Source organism: Nomascus leucogenys, chromosome 1a (genome assembly GCF_006542625.1).
Source record: "Nomascus leucogenys isolate Asia chromosome 1a, Asia_NLE_v1, whole genome shotgun sequence".
In the NCBI taxonomy this organism is placed as follows: domain Eukaryota; kingdom Metazoa; phylum Chordata; class Mammalia; order Primates; family Hylobatidae; genus Nomascus; species Nomascus leucogenys.
This window is the reverse complement of record NC_044381.1, coordinates 15910870-15928793: the sequence shown is the minus strand read 5'-3', so window position 1 is coordinate 15928793 and position 17924 is coordinate 15910870. Positions and strand designations below refer to the sequence as shown.

At 37.6% G+C, this 17924-nt stretch overlaps 1 protein-coding gene across 4 annotated transcripts in view; it reads left to right on the top strand.

The window, feature by feature from the left end:
- The window catches only part of TTC39B (tetratricopeptide repeat domain 39B), a 131979-nt gene that overhangs the window by 99674 nt on the left and 14381 nt on the right, over positions 1-17924 (top strand). For all 4 annotated transcript variants that reach the window (XM_012500614.2, XM_030816455.1, XM_030816465.1 and 1 more), the window contains 9 exons: positions 2534-2598; positions 9752-9857; positions 11193-11258; positions 11784-11892; positions 12651-12718; positions 12810-12869; positions 14292-14453; positions 15375-15466; positions 16960-17086. In XM_012500614.2, coding sequence (XP_012356068.1) covers positions 2534-2598; positions 9752-9857; positions 11193-11258; positions 11784-11892; positions 12651-12718; positions 12810-12869; positions 14292-14453; positions 15375-15466; positions 16960-17086 — 855 coding nt within the window. The remainder of the gene's footprint in view (positions 1-2533; positions 2599-9751; positions 9858-11192; positions 11259-11783; positions 11893-12650; positions 12719-12809; positions 12870-14291; positions 14454-15374; positions 15467-16959; positions 17087-17924) is intronic.

The following is a 17924-nucleotide window of genomic DNA, read 5'->3' as shown; positions in this document are numbered from 1 at the left end:
ACGTGAGCCGCTGCGCCTGGCCACAATCTTTTAAATTATTTGACAGTTGCTTCTTTCTTTTCCTGGAGGTTTACCTCTTGGGTTGGATTCTGGTTTAGTAAAATGGAATCACTGTAGCCCATGACCCTGTTTCCTAAAACCCAGACATTACAAAGGCTGGTTGATAACAACAGTCTTACTGCCTCAGTAAGCATCATAATGGTAGTCATGGAGGCCCAAGTTTTTTTCTGTTTTCCAAACAGGGATTTGGCAATCAAATCTGGGATTTGAAGGCTTGTTTTATATTTGGGGATTTGAAATTAAAGAGATATTCATGCTTGTCCCCTCTTCCTCATGCCTCCCACCCAATCACTTTTATATTCATGCTGCTTTAGCCTTTTAAAGATTGTGCAGCTCCGTCTCTTCCTATTGTTGTTCTAGAAGAAGTGCTTATCCACTCTTTGCTGGACTGCACAGCAACCTAGTGACTCTCCCCCTCTAATTTCTTTTACCTTCAGCTTATTCCCTATTCTGCAGTTGAGGGTTGAGTACCCTTTTAAAAATGAGTCTCTAACCTGGTCACTTCTCTGCTTCAGCATTCAGTAGCTCTGATTGAGTATGGCAGTATTCTCTATCAGAATATCACAAATGAGGGGGATACTTTTTCAAACAAAACTGGTACCTCCTCTCTATGTTCCCTACCCGTCCGCCACCCCCTGCACCTTACAGGTGTCCTTGAAAGCCACTGACGGAGTTGCATACTTGAGTAGCATGGCTGGAGGTAGCTTTCTTAACTCCTTGGTCATTCTCTTTGCAATAGATTCTTCAGCAGTGTGGAATTACATATGCACACATGGCCAAACCCGTCATGATCCTAATGCCACCCTGTCTTTCCACTTAAGTTTTACTTTGCTTACAAAATTCACATCTGCTTTGCCTTTCTATACCTGGCCAGTTTCTAATTATTTTTGTGCTTAAAGCACCAATGCTTCCAGGAGGCGTATCTAGCCCTCTCCATGCCACTACTTTGTGTTCTCATGACATCCCATGCATGATCCCATCTCCGTGCATGACTCTGTCCCTGTGCATGGCTCCCTCCCCGTTCTTGACGCCCTCCCTTAACATATTGCATTACTTTCATCTGTTTTTGCATTTGGGTGCCTGGTATAAAATAGGCGTTAAGTTTAAGTTTGATGAATCCTGAAATGAAATATGTTTTTTATTTTTTTTTTTGAGGCATATTTCAAGCTAATTTAAATTCTTTTCTGGTTGGTATTGGATTTTATATAATCATAAGGTTCCTTAATTTAAGAAGATAAACATTGAATTTCATATCTATTGATTCTTATAATAATTAGAACATTAAATATTTAAGTAATTAATGAAATTAGTAAATGAAATTCAGTTTTTCTTTTGCTACAGAAGGATGCTTAAGTACATGAGAAATACATATCAGAGCATCTTTCTTTTTTCTTCTTTTTTTTTTTTTGAGATGGAGTCTCGCTCTGTCACCAGGCTGGAGTGCAGTGGCGCGATCTTGGCTCACTGCAGCCTCCGCCTCCCAGGTTCAAGTGATTCTCCTGCCTCAGCCTCCTGAGTAGGTGGGACTACAGGTACCCACCGTCATGCCTGGCTAATTTCTGTATTTTTAGTAGAGATGGGGTTTCACCATGTTGGCCAGGATGGTCTCGATCTCTTGACCTCATGATCCACCCACCTCGGCCTCCCCAAGTGCTGGGATTACAGGCGTGAGCCACCGCACCCGGCCAGAGCATCTTTCTAATATCAGTAGACTAGAAAAACTTTCTCTCTGGATATGCAAAACATATGACTGTCTCCACTAGTACCATCTATTAGAGTAACTTCCTTCAAATGGTTATTTGGTGTAATTTATTGTCTTAGAATCCTAGAATGCTGACCCCAAAAATGCCATTCATCTAGGCCAACAGCCTCAATTTTATGGTCAATGACAATCAGATAAACAGAACTGAAGTGGTGGTGTTTTCCTAAAACAAAATTGCATAGTAGTGACAGCCACTTCAGAAACCAGACCAGTTATTTTGGGCCTGGAAATGTGTGTGAGTAAAATTCGCAACATTAAATAGACTCTGACTGCTAAAGTACTCTGTGAAAGAAGAACCATTGTCCCATTTACTGGGTGTAATGTACTGGAAGGTTTGGCCTTAGAGCAGGATGTTAAAGTCATCCATTTTAGATTCTATTAAACCCAGAAGAAAATTGCTCAGTAGATGTCGATGTTTATTAAAATAATTTGGACCCCATATGGCCCCTAATTGGTGAGGATTACCTCCTTAGTAATATAAAATAATTGAAGGATTCTACAAGTATTTTCTTTTTGTTGTCCTCTAATGTGGAAGAAAAATTACCCCAAAAACTTTTAAATGTAAAGCAAGAGTATGTGTTAATTTCAAAATTATGTCCTCAAAATACTTTTTTTTATTTGTTTTTGTTTTTCTAATCACACAAACACACAACTGTGGAGACAATTTAAAATTTTTTGCTAAATCTAATTTTTTAACTGAATTATTTTCAGGATGAAAATATGATCAACTTCATCAAAGGTGGACTCAAAATTAGAACAAGTTACCAAATATATAAGTAAGTTAAAAAGTAAGATGCAGTTTGTAAATAATTTTGTGCTGTTTACTCCTTTGTTCTTCACAATTCTCCTAAATTAAGTTTGACTAGGATTTTTTTTTTTTTTTTGAGGCGGAGTCTCACTCTGTCACCCAGGCTGGAGTGCAGTGGTGCAATCTCGGCTCACTGCAAGCTCCGCCTCCTGGGTTCATGCCATTATCCTGCCTCAGCCTCCCGAGTAGCTGGGAGTACAGGCACCCGCCACCACGCCCGGCTAATTTTTTGTATTTTTAGTAGAGACGGGGTTTCACCGTGTTAGCCAGGATGGTCTCTGTCTCCTGACCTCGTGATCCGTCTGCCTCGGCCTCCCAAAGTGCTGGGATTACACGCATGAGCCACCGTGCCCAGCCTGACTAGGATTTTTTATTTGGTGTTGGTAAAAATGAATTTGATTTTTTGCTGAGTGTGTATTCAGTGTTATAGGACAACAGAATTTAAGTTTAAATACAATTTTAAGAGCAAATTAGCTGAAAATAAAGCTACTGACATAATATCTGATTAGGTAATTTTAGTTACTCTCTCCTTAGAACAATTTATAAATTTAAATTTATAGTAATATCTTTGGTTCAGACTCCAGAGCAGCACTGCCCAGTAGAACTTTCTGCAGTAGATGGAAATGTTCAGCTGAGGTGGCCATAACGTTGTTCATATCCCCATTGATTTTTATCCAGTTGTCTGTTATTTACTCAGAGTGTTAAAGGCTCTAAGTTTGAATCTGGAGTCATCCCTTTCTTCCTTTAGTTCTGTCAGTGTTTGCCTCATATATTTAGGAGCTCTGTTGTTAGGCTTTTATAATATGTATTTATAATTGTTCTGTCTTCCTAATGAATTAACCTTTTCATCATCTTGAAATGTCTCTATTTAACTGTGGTAATATTCCTTGTCTTGAAATCTGTTATGTCTAATATTCATATAGGCACTCATGCTTTTTATAATTAGTCTTTGCATGGGATATATTCTTTTACTTTAAACCTATTTTTGTTTTCATATTTAAATTGTATTTTTAAATATTTAAATTGTATTTCTTGTAGATGCACATAGCTGGGCAGTTGATATGTTTGCACTTGTGACTACCATTTTGCTTTTTCTCTTTGCCTCATCTGTTCTCTTCCCCTTTTTTCCTGCTGTCTTCTTTTGCTTTAATAACATTTTAAAAACTGTTATTCTCTTAGCTGTACTCTCTAATTTTTTTTGTGGTTGCTGTAGTGTTTATAATATTCTTTTTAACTTATTACAGTCAACTTAGAATTAATATTGTAGCACTGGACATAAATTGTAAGAACTTTGCAAAAGTGTAATTTCATTTACCGCATTTTGTCCTTTATGCTATTTTTTTTTTTTTTTTTTTTTTTGAGACCGAGTCTTGCTCTGTTGCCCAGGCTGGAGTGCAGTGGTGCGATCTCAGCTCACTGCAACATCTGCCTCCTGGGTTCAAGCAACTCTTCTGCCTCAGCCTCCCGAGCAGCTGAGACTACAGGCACGTACCACCACGGCCAGCTAATTTTTGTATTTTTAGTAGAGACGGGGTTTCACCATATTGGCCGGGCTGGTCTCAAACTCCTGACCTCGTGATCCACCCGCCTCGGCCTCCCAAAGTGCTAGGATTACAGGCGTGAGCCAGCGCACCCGGCCCTTTGTGCTATTTTTATGATGTATAGCAGACTTACATATATTATAAACCCTACAATACAGTGTCAGACTTTCTCTTTAATCAGTTATATGTTGTAGTCTTCTCTCTTTACCCGTATTCTTACCATTTTTCATATTCTTATTCAAAATGGTAAATATATTTCCTGTTTACTTTCAGACTGAAGAACTTCCTTTAGCATTTCTTATAGGGTGTTAGCTTTCAACAAATTCTGTTTTCATTTATCTTAAAATATATTTACTTTTTACTTTTTCTTTCAAGGTTGTTCTTGCTAACTATAGTATTCTGAGTCGATGGGTTTTCATTCCTTCTTTCAGCCCTTTAAAACTGGCTTCCTATTGTATTAAAGCCTCTGTTACTCGGTTTTCATTTGTATTATTGTTCCCCTATACATAATGTGTCTTTTCTTCTGGCTTTTTTGAAGACTGACTAGTTTGTATCTTTGAGTTTCAGTAGTTTGACTATGATGTGCCTAAGTGTGGTTTTGAGAAATTTGTGGTCATAATTTTTCAAACTTTTTTTTTCTGCCCCATTCTTACTTTCTTCTCTCCTGAGACTCCTACTTTTTTCCCATCATTTTCCACTATGTAAAAATATGTTTTAAATGTATATTTTGTATTTTTCCAGAATTTATAATAGTTATTTGTGGGAAAGTTAATCTGACCTAAGCTACCCTGCCATTCCTGGTAGCAGAACCAAAATTTAGTATTTTAAGAGGTACTTCACTGAAAATCCTTTCACAAAATTGTGTTTCATTCAAAATCCTGGAAGGGGGTGGTAGATCTTGGGTACCCGACATGCTGTTGTATAGATTTCTTTGTGAAATATTTTTAGAAGATATAAACGAATGTTAAATTCAATGCTAATTGCTGTTTTAGTCATCAAAACTTAAAAATACTAAAGGAATTAAAATAGGCCTGTGGAGGCAAAGACATACAGGTGTACCTCAGAGATATTTTGGGTTCCAGACCACTACAATAAAGTGAATATTGCAATAAAGGGAGTCACACAAACTTTTTGGTTTCCTGGTGCATATAAAAGTTACGTTGATACTGTACTGTATTCTCTTAAGTCTGCCAATACCATTATGTCTAAAAAATATACATACCTTAACTGATAAACACTTGTTTGCTAAAAAATGCTAACAATCATCTCAGCCTTCAGCAAGTCATAATCTTTTTGTTGGTGGAGGTCTTGCCTCCATGTTGATGGCTGCTGACATTCAGGGTGGTGGTTGCTGAAGGTTGGGGTGGCTATGGCAATTTTTTACAAAAGGACAGCAGTGAAGTTTGCCATACCTATTGACTTTTCCTTTCGTGAAAGATTTTTCTGTAGCATGCAATACCACTTGATGGCACTTTACCCACAGGAGAACTTCTTTCAGAGTTCTCAAATCTTGCTGCTGCTTTATCAGCTAAGTTTATTTAATATTCCAAATCCTTTGTTGTCATTTCAACAATGTTTATGGCATCTTTACCGGGAGTAGATTTCATCTCAAGAAACTACTTTCTTGCTCATCCATAAGAGGCAACTCCTCATCCATTAAAGTTTCATCATGAGATGGCAGCAGTCAGTCGCATCTTCAGGCTCCACTTCTAATTCTAGTTCTCTTTCTGTTTCTAACACCTCTGAAGTTACTTTCTCCACCAAAATCTTGAACCCCTCAGAATGATCCATGAGGGTTGAAATCAACTTCTTCCAAACTCCTGTTGATGTTGACATTTTGACTTCCTTCCGTGAATCATGAATGTTGTCTATGATATGTAGAACGATGAATCCTTTCCAGAAGGTTTTCTGTTTCCTTTCCCTGGATCCGTTAGAGGAATCCCTATGGCAGCAATAGCCTTATAAAATGTACTTCTTAAATAGTAAGACTTGAAGGTCAAAATTACTCCTTGATCCATGGGCTGCAGAATGGATGTTGTGTTAGTAGGCATGAAAACAATATAATCCTTGCATACATCTCCTTCAGAACTCTTAGGTGACTAGGTGCATTTTCAGTGAGCAATAATACTTTGAAATAAATCTTTTTTTTCTGAGCAGTGGATCTCAACAGTAGGCTGAAAATATTTAGTAAACCATGCTTTAAACACGTGCTATCATCCAGGCTTTGTTGTTTTAATTATAGAGCACCGGCAGAGTAGATTTAGGACAATTGTTAAGGGCCTTAGGATATTTGGAATGGTAAGTGAACACTGGCTTCCATTTAAAGTCACCAGTTCCATTAGCCCCTAACTAGAGTCAGCCTGACCTTTGAAGTTTTGAAGCCAGGCATTGACTTCTCTCTAGATATGAAAGTTCTAGATGGCATCTTCTTCCAATAGAAGGCCATTTTGCCTACATTGAAAATTTGTTGTTTAGTGCAGCCACCTTTGTCCGTGATCTTAGCTAGATATTCTGGATGACTTGCTACAGCTTCTACATAAGCACTTGCAGCTTCACTTTGCATTTTTTTTTTTTTTTTTTTTTGGAGATGGAGTCTCCCTTTGTCGCCCAGGCTGGAGTGCAGTGGCACGATCTCAGCTCACTGCAACCTCCGTCTTCCAGGTTCAAGTGATTCTTCTGCCTCAGCCTCCCGAGTAGCTGAGACTACAGGCGTGCGCCACCATGCCTGGCTAATTTTTGTATTTTTAGTAGAGACAAGGTTTCACCATGCTTGGCCAGGCTGGTCTCAAACTCCTGACCTCATGATCCACCTGCCTTGGCCACCCAAAGTGCTAAGATTACAGGTGTGAGCCACCGCACCCGGCTGCACTTTTTTGTTATAGAGATGGTGTCTTTCCTTAAATTCATGAAACAACCTCTATTAGCTTCCAACATTTTTTTCTTCAGCTTCCTCACCTCTCTCAGCCTTTATAGAGTTGAAGAGTTAGGGTCTTGTTCTGGATTAGGCTTTGGCTTAAGGGAGTGTTGTGGGCGGTTTGTTCTATCCAGACCACTACAGCTTTCTCCATATCAGCAATAGGGCGGTTTTGTTTTCTTATCATTTGTGCCTTCACTAAAGTAGCACTTTTAATTTTCTTCAAGAGCCTTTCTTTTGCACTTTCAAGTTGACTAACTGTTTGGCACAAGAGGCCTAGCTTTCAGCCTGTCTTGGCTTTTGACATGCCTTCCTCACTAAGCTTAATTATTTCTAGTTTTTTATTTCAAGTGAGAGGTGCGACTCTTCCTTTCACTTGAACACTGAGAGGCCACTGTAGAGTTACCAACTGGCCTAATTTCAATATTGTTTTGTCTGAGGGAATAGGGAGGCCTGAGGAGGAGAGAGATGGAGGAACAGCCTGTCAGTCAGAACACACACAACATTTATTGATAACTTTCCCTCTTATATGGGTGTGGTTCATGGCACCCTGAAACAATTACAGTAGTAGTAACATTTAAGATCTCCCATCACAGGTCACCATTAACAGATACAGTAATAACTAAAAAGTTTGGAAATTTTATGATAATTACTGAAATGTGGCCCTGAAACACAAAGTGAGCACATATTGTTGGAAAAATGGCGTTGATAGACTTGCTCAACACAGAGTTGCCACACATCTTCAATTTGTAAAAAATATGGTATCCACAAAGTGCAATACAGTAAAGTGCAATAAAACAAGGTATGCCTTTACATATCAGTGAAATGAACCGTGTGGGTTTTTGAAAGAGACAGTGCATGTGTGTGTGTGCACACATGGACTTACATACGCGCGCACACACACACACACACACACACACACACACACACTTACCTGGGAATTGAAAATATACTAAATTCCTTTATATAGATAGGCCCTTTCAAAACAGTGAAGAAAGATAGGTACTTTCGTAACTGTTTTTGGGAAAATTGTTCATTTTATGGAAAAATCATTAAGATAAAAAAAGTCCATATAGGTTTAATATTAAAAGATTTTAAAAGAATTCTAGCAGGAAACATAAAGTATTTTTATAATTCTTAAATACAAAGGCTTTAAACTTTATTTTTTATTTTTTCACTTTGAAATAATTTGAAAATTATTACAAAAAAATTCCATATAGCCTTCACTCAGATTTACAAATATTAATATTCTGCAGAAGCACAGTACAATTATTAAAATCAGGAAACTGATATGGATACAGTATTAATATTTACTCCATGACCTTCACTCACATTTCTCCAGTTGTCTCATCAGTGCCCTTTTTCTGGCTCAGGATCCAACCCGGGATCCTGGGTATCGAGGTTAGCTGTCATGTCTTGCCTTAGTCTCTTTTCATTCGGAATAGTTCCTCAGTCTTCGTCTTTAATGATGCTGACATTTTAAAAGAATAAAATGGCCAGTTATTTAGTAAAACATCTTTCATTGTGGCCTTTTCTAACGTTTCTTCATGATTAAATTCAGATTATGACTCTATGGCAAAAATACCATAGAAATGATATCATTAGGTACGTGATGTCACTTTCAAAGGCCTTTTAACCATGGCATAAAGTCAGAAATCAGAAGAAATTGATTGAGCTGACCAAATAAACATTCATCACTTTATCTTGGCAAAATACACCATAATAAAAAATAAATGACCCAGGGGAAATGACAGCAGGGGATGCTTGTAGGCTGGTGGGCATCTGAATTGACTCTCTAAGCCCTTACATTTTTTGTAAACTGGAAGTTAGGTCTATAGGCTTGCTAGATTCAGATTAAAAATATTTGGCTAGACTGGATCACAAGTGTAGTTGCACATTTTATAATTGCATCACACCAAGTGATTCATGATATCTCATTATTCCTTACTATTAAAAAATATATTTGTCAATTTGATAAGCAATTCCCAGGTATTATCAATTTTTATATTTTTGTTATTGTTTTAATTTGTATTTCTCTGGTTAAATATTTGCCTTTTGAAGATGATGTGAACAGGCAAGAGAGAAATACATAGAAAATGAAGTGAGAAGTTGGAAAGATTTTCATGGATGGAGCAGGAAGAAAGCAGAGGAGAGATGGGGCCATTGTGATGGCCTTTGCTTTCTTGTTTCAGTCTGTCCTGGTCCCAAGCCCTAATTTATTTGGTCTGCTTGAGACAATGGCAGTCACACTGCAATTCAGATCTTCTTGCCAGTAGCATCTCATTTCCTCAGGTTGCTGCAGTGTATGCAGTGGTTGAAAGCTGAGCCCTCCCAGGGAGTCCGCTGTAAGATGCTGCCGGAAGCTGTGGGATGGCAGCCTGTGGTCCTGCGGCTCCTGGCTGGTGCTTGCCAATGGATGAACCCTCTCTTTAAGTCCAGAAACACTGGTCCTGCTAGACACTGTAAAAATGAGCATCTCCTTTTTCCTTGATGATTATTACCTAGTATCCTTAAGAGTAAACTCAGCATAGCATCATCCATTTAAAATTTTGGTGGTATTTTAATTATTGACATTTATTTTATAGTGTGTAAGTGTAAAATTTGATTTAATATTTATTTTCAGAGTCATGGTCAACTTACACTGTCACTTTTTTTCTTCAATCCAGAGAATGTCTTACTATCCTGCATGAAATTCAGAAGAACAAACTTCAGCAGGAATTCTTCTATGAGTTTGAAGGGGGTGTCAAGCTTGGCACTGGGGCCTTTAATTTGGTAAGGAAATCACTGTATAGAAACCAGAACTTTTGCAGAAGAACCTAAGGTTTTCTGTGCCTTTTCCACTGCATTTGAACCTCACCCTGAACCTCTCCCTGGGTTGGTTGACAAACAGCTAGAGTGGGATCAGTTTTCTGGCATTGTGACCCAGTGTGTTATAAAGTTCCACATATGCTCAGAGTAGCTTTGGATTGTAAAATGTAAGGGAAGCGTGTGGTACTCTGAATAGACTAGTAAGGTTTTTGGTAACAAGGAACAGTGGAATCCATTTCCATTTCCACAGCAGAAATATTGTTGCAATGACAACGAAGGCTCTGGAATTGAAAATGTTTGAGGGACCAGTGTAACTTGAGGAATGATTTTTGATGATCCCTGAGGAAATGAAGTCTCAGTAGTAATCCGTCAAATTCCAGTATGTGATTAAGAGATTTTTAAATTTTATTGATGGTTCACTGGAATTCGTGAGAAAATAAAGTGATCAAGAGAAGTATACACATGAGTGTATGTGCCACTATGGCCACTTTGCTCATGAGCCTGTGGGTGATAAATGGGAAAGAGGCTGACTGGTACCCACAGAATGGACCATCCTATCCAATTGGTTGTTAAAATCCTCTTCTGCCACGGTCATCCTTTGGTGTGTATCCACATGGGACACAAATATCTTTACATTTTCTGCCCATTCAGAAAGATCTGTCCACATACTTCTTCCCCAGACCTCTTTGTCACCACTTTTCCAATCATGATCCTTCCAAGCCCCTGCCCATCCAACGAAACCATTGTCTACATCCCCTGAATCAGCGTATAATTGCACATCTGGCCATTTCTCCTTTCAAGCATAGTGCATAACCAGGTGCACTGCCCAGGGTTCTGCCTACTGGAAGGATATTCCCTCACCACTGTCCTTCAGGAATATCCCAGAGAGAAGTGGTAGTGCTGCAGCTGTCCACTTCTGGGTGGTGTCTACACATCACACAGACTATGACTGATTTTTGCTTCTGGGAAAGGAAACTAAGAAACCTTGCCTGGGTGTGGGCGCTTTGAGGGGTTGCCTTCTTGTCACTTCATCACACCACATCAAAGGTCCCAGTATTCTATAGCGAACCCTGGAAAGACCAGGCTTAAAAAAAACTTTTTAAACGTTCATTGTCTTAGCTAAATGAAATTAATTCATAAGTGATTGTTACAATATGTGGTCACAGAAATATCTGATGGTTAAAACTTGTTCCCAATTTCTCATGTTATTGAAGCATTAAAACTGTAAGTTGTTAGTTTAGATTTGTTTGCAGTTAGAAACACTAAGACATAAGTACACTGTATATTTTTTTCTTACAGATGCTGTCCCTTTTACCAGCAAGGATTATCAGACTACTAGAATTTATTGGATTTTCTGGAAATAGGGTACAAATTTAATTTTATCTTAATTTTGACAGGGAAGATAAAACATTTATTAAATATGAGGACAATGCAACATGTCTGCATAACTAGCTTGATAATTATTGGCAATTTGTTTGTGGGACAGAAAATAAGCCTTTGATTCTTGATCATGTTTTTCAGGACTTACACATAGTTTTTCGGATGAAAGTTAAAAATGTTAACCCTTGTTGTCCAAATTCTTGGATGAAAAATTATGTGTTACTAATATTGCTTCTTGCTAGATCTTATTACTCTCATGTGGTTTCCTATGCTTTCTTAATAGTTGACCAAAGATGGGAGGGGTGGGGGAAGAGAGGGTTGAAAAACTACCCTCTCTTGGGTATGGTGTTCACTCTTGGGGTGATGGGTACACTAAAAGCCCAGACTTCACCACAGCATAATATATGAAATCTGTACTTGTAACCCCCCAATATATAAAAATATTTACGAAGTTTCTGAATATGATTTTCCAGTAATGTTCTCTTTCTAAAATGCATTTAATTCCCATAGGAGTTGGGCCTCTTGCAGTTACGCGAAGGTGCTTCAGGAAGGAGCATGAGGTCTGCACTGTGCTGCTTAACCATCTTAGCTTTTCATACTTACATCTCTCTAATACTTGGTAAGATCTGGATTAGATTGTTTCATTGAACATTGATTATCTGGCCAGACATGGTGGGTTACACCTGTAATCCCAGCTACTTGGGAGGCTGAGGTGGGAGGATCGGTTGAACCCAGGAGTTTGAGGCTGCAGTGAGCTATGATTGCGTCACTGCACTGGATCCAGCCTGGGCAACAGAGCGAGATCCTGTCTCTAAATTAAAAAACAAAACAAAACAAAACAAAAAGTTGATTGTTTTTAATCTGAGTAAGTAAAAATTTAGAAAGATCAGCAAGAGCTAGTAGTTCATATCTGTTTACTTTTTTTTTGAATAAAGTTAGAAAATAGTGTCCTTTGTCATAGTGACATTTAGCAGAGGGAGTAGGGTAGTTTCTTTCATTAAATAATTTTCATCTGTTCTCAGCTAAAATTTCTATATTAAGGTGATCTATTTTATCATACATTAGATTTCTTTTCTTTGCAGAAAATGAAATTTTGGGCTAAATAAGTTAATATTGCTATTAAAACCAGAAATTCCAATTAGGAATCTGAGACAGCCACCTGCATTCTTAAGAATTAGTGTGTCCTAGAGCTTTCTTAAACTAAAGTTATAGGTGAGACTGGTCTTTATTTTATTCCCCAGATATAAAAACGGTGAAATAATAGTTTTCATCTTTTCCATGAGTAGGTCTTTACTATATGTTAATGAAATGTGGAGAGCTGGTTATAAATATCCCCATGTCTTACGAAGACTGAGGCTTTTCCTGTTAAATTTCTAGGTACAGGAGAAGTGAATGTTGCGGAAGCAGAGCGTCTCCTGGCACCCTTCCTCCAGCAGTTTCCAAATGTACGCTCAGTATTTCAAAGTGTATGTTTCAACCGTAATTAATCAGCCAGTGTTGACTGTTGAACGGTGTGTTTTCTTCCTTGCTCTGCAGGGCTCACTCGTGTTGTTTTATCATGCCCGAATAGAGTTGCTGAAAGGGAATCTTGAAGAGGTAATTTATTTGGGAGTTATTTGGGGGAGTTGTCTGTATGGCGGTAGAGCTGCGACCTACGCATTCAACAAAAGTAAACTTAGCTATATGGACTAGACAAAAATAAAGAAAAAAACAATATAAGTAAAAAGCCAAAACTTTTAACTTGTATATACATTCTATTATATAAAATCTATGCAGTGGATTACTGAATATAGTCTACATTTATACATAGAGTACATTAAGCACTTTAGGATAATGTATACCATATAACAAGCTCAGAGATTTTCAAGAAACTGTGACTCTTACCAATTTCTGCCTTACACACTGACTTTGTAATCTAGCCCCTGCATGACATGCAAGTCTACTACGTGTGGGCTCCTTATCAAAGGAAATTATTCACCAATTCCCTCAAAAAACGAAGCATTGGGGTCAGAAGTAGAAAAGTAAGGAGCCATTTATGTATATACATTCACAAACCATTTTTTCCACACAAATGGGATCAAACATGTATTTTTCTGTGATTTTTTTTTTTTTCTATATTTACAATATGTCTTGGATCTTTTTCCAGGTCAGTATACCTAAATGTCTCCTGTTCTTTTTGATGGCTGGGTTTCATTTCATGGGTTGGATACCTATTAAAGTGGTCCATAGACATTTGGCCACTACAAACTGTTGTGAACATCATTGTATGTGTATTTCTGTACACAGGTATATTTATAGAAGACAGATTATGATTAGTAGAATTCCTGGGCCAAAAGGTGGTTGCATTTTTATAAATCCAGCCAAATTGCCCTCCTCACTTAAGATTGTTCCAATGTAAACTCCAGTAAACATATAAAAATATTTTTTTCCAATGCTCTTTGCCAGCTCAGGACATTATGTGATGGCTAAAAATGAGAATCTAAGTTTTAAGTTTATATTGCCTAGTTTACAAATTTCTCCACATGTATATCTGTCATTTATATATATTTTTTTCTGATTGGGTATTTACATCTTTGCCAGTTTCCTGTTTAGTTTTCTTTTTCTTACAGAATTTTATTAAATTGATGAATGATAAAAGAGTTAACCTTTTGCCAATTATGTAGATAGTGACATCTTCTTCCTGTCTGTTGCCTGTAACTTTGCCTACAGTGTTTTGTCCTATGGAAGTTCTAACTTTATTGTCAGTCTTTTCTTAAATGATGTCTGCATTTGATATCTTCCTTGGAATGGAACCTCCTCACTCCCACGTTACAAAGTGTCAAGGCCCTCTCACAAAATTAAAGAAAGAGGCAGAACTTAACTGTATCATTGCCTGTAAGGAAAAGAACATATCATATTGAGAGGTTAATGAGTGATAATTTTGTCCTTTTTGTACTAAGTGTTTTATGTATTTTTCCATTAGGTTATTATCTCCTTGTCTAATATCTGGATGATCAACTTTATGTACTTGATTTACAGGCACAAGAAGTATTTCGAAAATGCGTTTCAGTTCAAGAAGAATGGAAACAGTTTCACCATCTCTGCTACTGGGAGCTAATGTGGATTAATGTTTTCCAACAAAACTGGATGCAGGCATATTACTATTCAGATCTGCTTTGCAAAGAGAGTAAATGGTCCAAGGTAAAGTGCAATGCTTTCATTAATGTCATCTGTTTGATAATACATGGCCAGGATGATTTTCATTTAGGACTGTTTGCTCAGTAGTATAATACCACAGTGTTTTCTCAACTTAGAGATCCACAAAAGGAGGAAATGTGCCTTAAGTACCCACTATTTATAGGTACTGTCCTCAGCATTACATGCTTTAAAAGCCATCTACAGTTCTTTTCAGGGCCAAACGCAGTGGCTCATGCCTGTGGGAGGCTAAGGCAGGAAGATGACTTGAGGCCAGGAGTTTGATACTAGCCAGGGCAACATGGTGTGATTTTTTCTCTGCAAAAAATAAAAACATTAGCCAGGCATGGTGGTACACGTCTATAGTCCCTTCTACGTGGGAGGCTGAGGCAGGAGGATAGCTTGAGTCCAAGAGTTCGAGGCTACAGTGAGCTATGATCACACCACTGCACTCCAGCCTGGTGACAGAGTGAGACCCTGTCTCAAACAACAACAAAGAGTTATTTTAAACATGAGGTTTTATCTCTGAAAATGAGTTGTACTTATAAAGTTATGAAATCTTAATCATCTTGATAATTTTGTGTAGACTTCCCAGTGCCCTAATGCCCAGGCTTTTCATGATAATGAAAATTAATTCTGATCCACTTATGAGAAGTTGGGGGGCAATGAGATAATTTTTTCTTGTTCATTCTGTCCACTTTCTCACCTATGAATGCTGTAGTTGTATAATAGGAAAACGGTTTAAATTATTGATAATTGAAAAGAGTTGTTCTCATTTTGAACAGGGAATATAAGATTTCATTTCCTCTGATTTCTTTAATGCCTCTAATTTTATATCTGGAAGACTTGTAGGTCATTCCTGATTTGAAAGGTAGAAATGTCATATACCTAGGGATGTTCTGTAATAAGCTCCTTCTTTTTCTCAAGGCAACTTATGTGTTCTTGAAAGCGGCAATTTTGACTATGCTTCCAGAGGAGGATGTAGTAGCAACTAATGAAAATGTGGTAACTTTATTCAGGTATGTGAGACACTATTTCTATAACGAAGGCCCTGAGGGTATAAAGGGGCAAAATCTCATCTCTGCTAAAAATACAAAAAATTAGCTGGGCATGTGCCTGTAGTCCCAGCTACTTGGGAAGCTTAGCCTGAAAGGTGGAGGTTGCAAGTGAGCTGAAATAACGCCATTGCACTGCAGCCTGGGCAACAGACAGAGTGAGACTCTGTCTCCAAAAAAAAAATGACCATGTGTATTAACTGTAGCATCAACATCAACATGATAAATGTCACCTTTTACTGTAAAGTTCATTTCCTTATTTTACAGAAACAACAATTAATGGAAGGGGGTATTAAGATACATTAAAATCTTTTAAATCTCCTTCTCTTTCTTCCACTGCAGATGAAGTTTTCTCCCTATCAAAACAATTTATGTGAAAGATGTGATCATTTTTATTTTCAGGAGAAAGCTTTGAGGTCTTGCTCTGTCATAGCTTCTAGGTTGTTGGGATAATGAGAGTTCTAACAATGAATGGTCTCTTCATAAAGATGCTGTTACCTTTAAACTACAAGGGTTCCTGTCTGAGACATGCTTCTGACCCCTTCTTCTGACCCCCGCCTCACATTTCCACTGCCTTTTCCACTGACGGTAATGAACAAAAATGATGAGACACTCTAGTTTAAAATCCATAGCTCCATATTTTGCCCGGAATTAACCTAACACAAGCTTGACTCATATCGGAGGCATATTATTTCATGTTATTTTTTCTTTCAGTGATGTGATTGAGTATTTCCTTGAATTCTTTCTCAGCAACTTGTTTGATGCATTCATAAAATTACACATAAGAAAGCACTCCCAGGAACACGTAGTCTCCCCATCCTACTGTCATTTTTACATGCTTATGAATTTCATAATTGGAATTCTGTAGAATTTTAAAAGGAAGTTTGTAAACATGGTACATATCCTAAGCTGATTATTTCCCAAACAACCTGTGCTTGGGAAACATTTTCTTAAAGTATATGTTAATTGATGGCTATCTTTTGAGCCATATTATTTTATAGATCTGTGTAATACTTGCAAATAGGAATAGGCGATATACCAGTGTACCCTATTCTCTCTCCCTGAGTATCCACAACATAAGTAAATGCTTTGGACTCTTTCCTGCTTACTCATAGAAATCGCCAGTTGTATACCTAGATTTCCTGGACTGTGTTTGATAGATTTAAGACATTAGTTAAGTTTACTGGAAAGAAATATGTGTCAATCAGTGTTCTCAATCTTGTGTGTGCCACAGAATCACCTGGAGGGCTTATCAAAATCTAGATTGCTTGGCCCCAGCCCTGGAGTTGCTGATTCAGTAGGTCTAGAGTAAGGCCTGAAAATTGGCATTTCAAATAGGTCGCCAGGTGATGCTGCTGCTGCTGCTGGTCTGTGAAGTTCACTGTGAAATCCACAGGTACAAATAATGTATGTGTTGCCATGACGTTTCTCTGGGGCTGGGCTGGGGCTCTTCACAGACAGGTGGACAGCTTGAAGCAGAGAATTGCCGGGAAATCTCTCCCTACTGAGAAGTTTGCTGTGAGGAAGGCTCGGCGTTACTCTGCCTCCTTACCTGCACCTGTGAAGCTCATCTTACCTGCCCTGGTATCTGCTTTTATTTTATTTACTTTTCATGTACTAGAAATAAATTATCTACTCACAGCAGCAGGGAGCATATCTGAATTTGGTTATGAAGTTTAGCTCATTTAAAAACCATTGTAAGTTTGTTGTAAGTTGAACATTTCTAAACAAATAATTAATAAATAAAAACTGTAGCTAATGGTTTTTGACTAGTTAGTATGCTCCAGGCATTACGATAAAGGCTACTAAAAACCTATCATTTAATTCTTATAACTTTTTGAGTATAGTTAACTCTTAGCCCCGTTTTTTAGATAAAGAAATTTAGACAGAAAGAAGTTGATTCCACTGAAGTTGAGTTGAATTCTAATGCAAGCCACATTACGTAATTTTACCTTTTCTAATAGCCACATTAACAAAATAAGAGGAAATAGAAATGAGTTTCAAGAATATATTTTGTTAAGATCTATGGCTTAAAAAAAGTACAAGTAATCATCAAGTAGCTCTTGTATACAAGGCATTGTCTACTTGTGGAAAGTTTGGGAGGATGGGAATTAATACATTTTGTATCATGATTTTCCTTAATTGTTCCCATAGTTTAAGATGCCTTGGATCTAAATGAATTTTGTAAAATTCTTTAATTTTTTGTCTTCTTAACAGCCCTTAAATTAAGACTGGCTTAAGCTTAGAATTACTTGGGATATCATGAATTATTGTTAGTGAAAAGAGGGTATTGAAACTAGAATCTACATTATAGCAAAAGCTTTCTGCTAAGAATTTTTTTGTTCCATGCAACTTTACTTGGGCAAAATTTTTCAACACTTAGGAATATATATATGTATATATAATAATATACATGTTTATA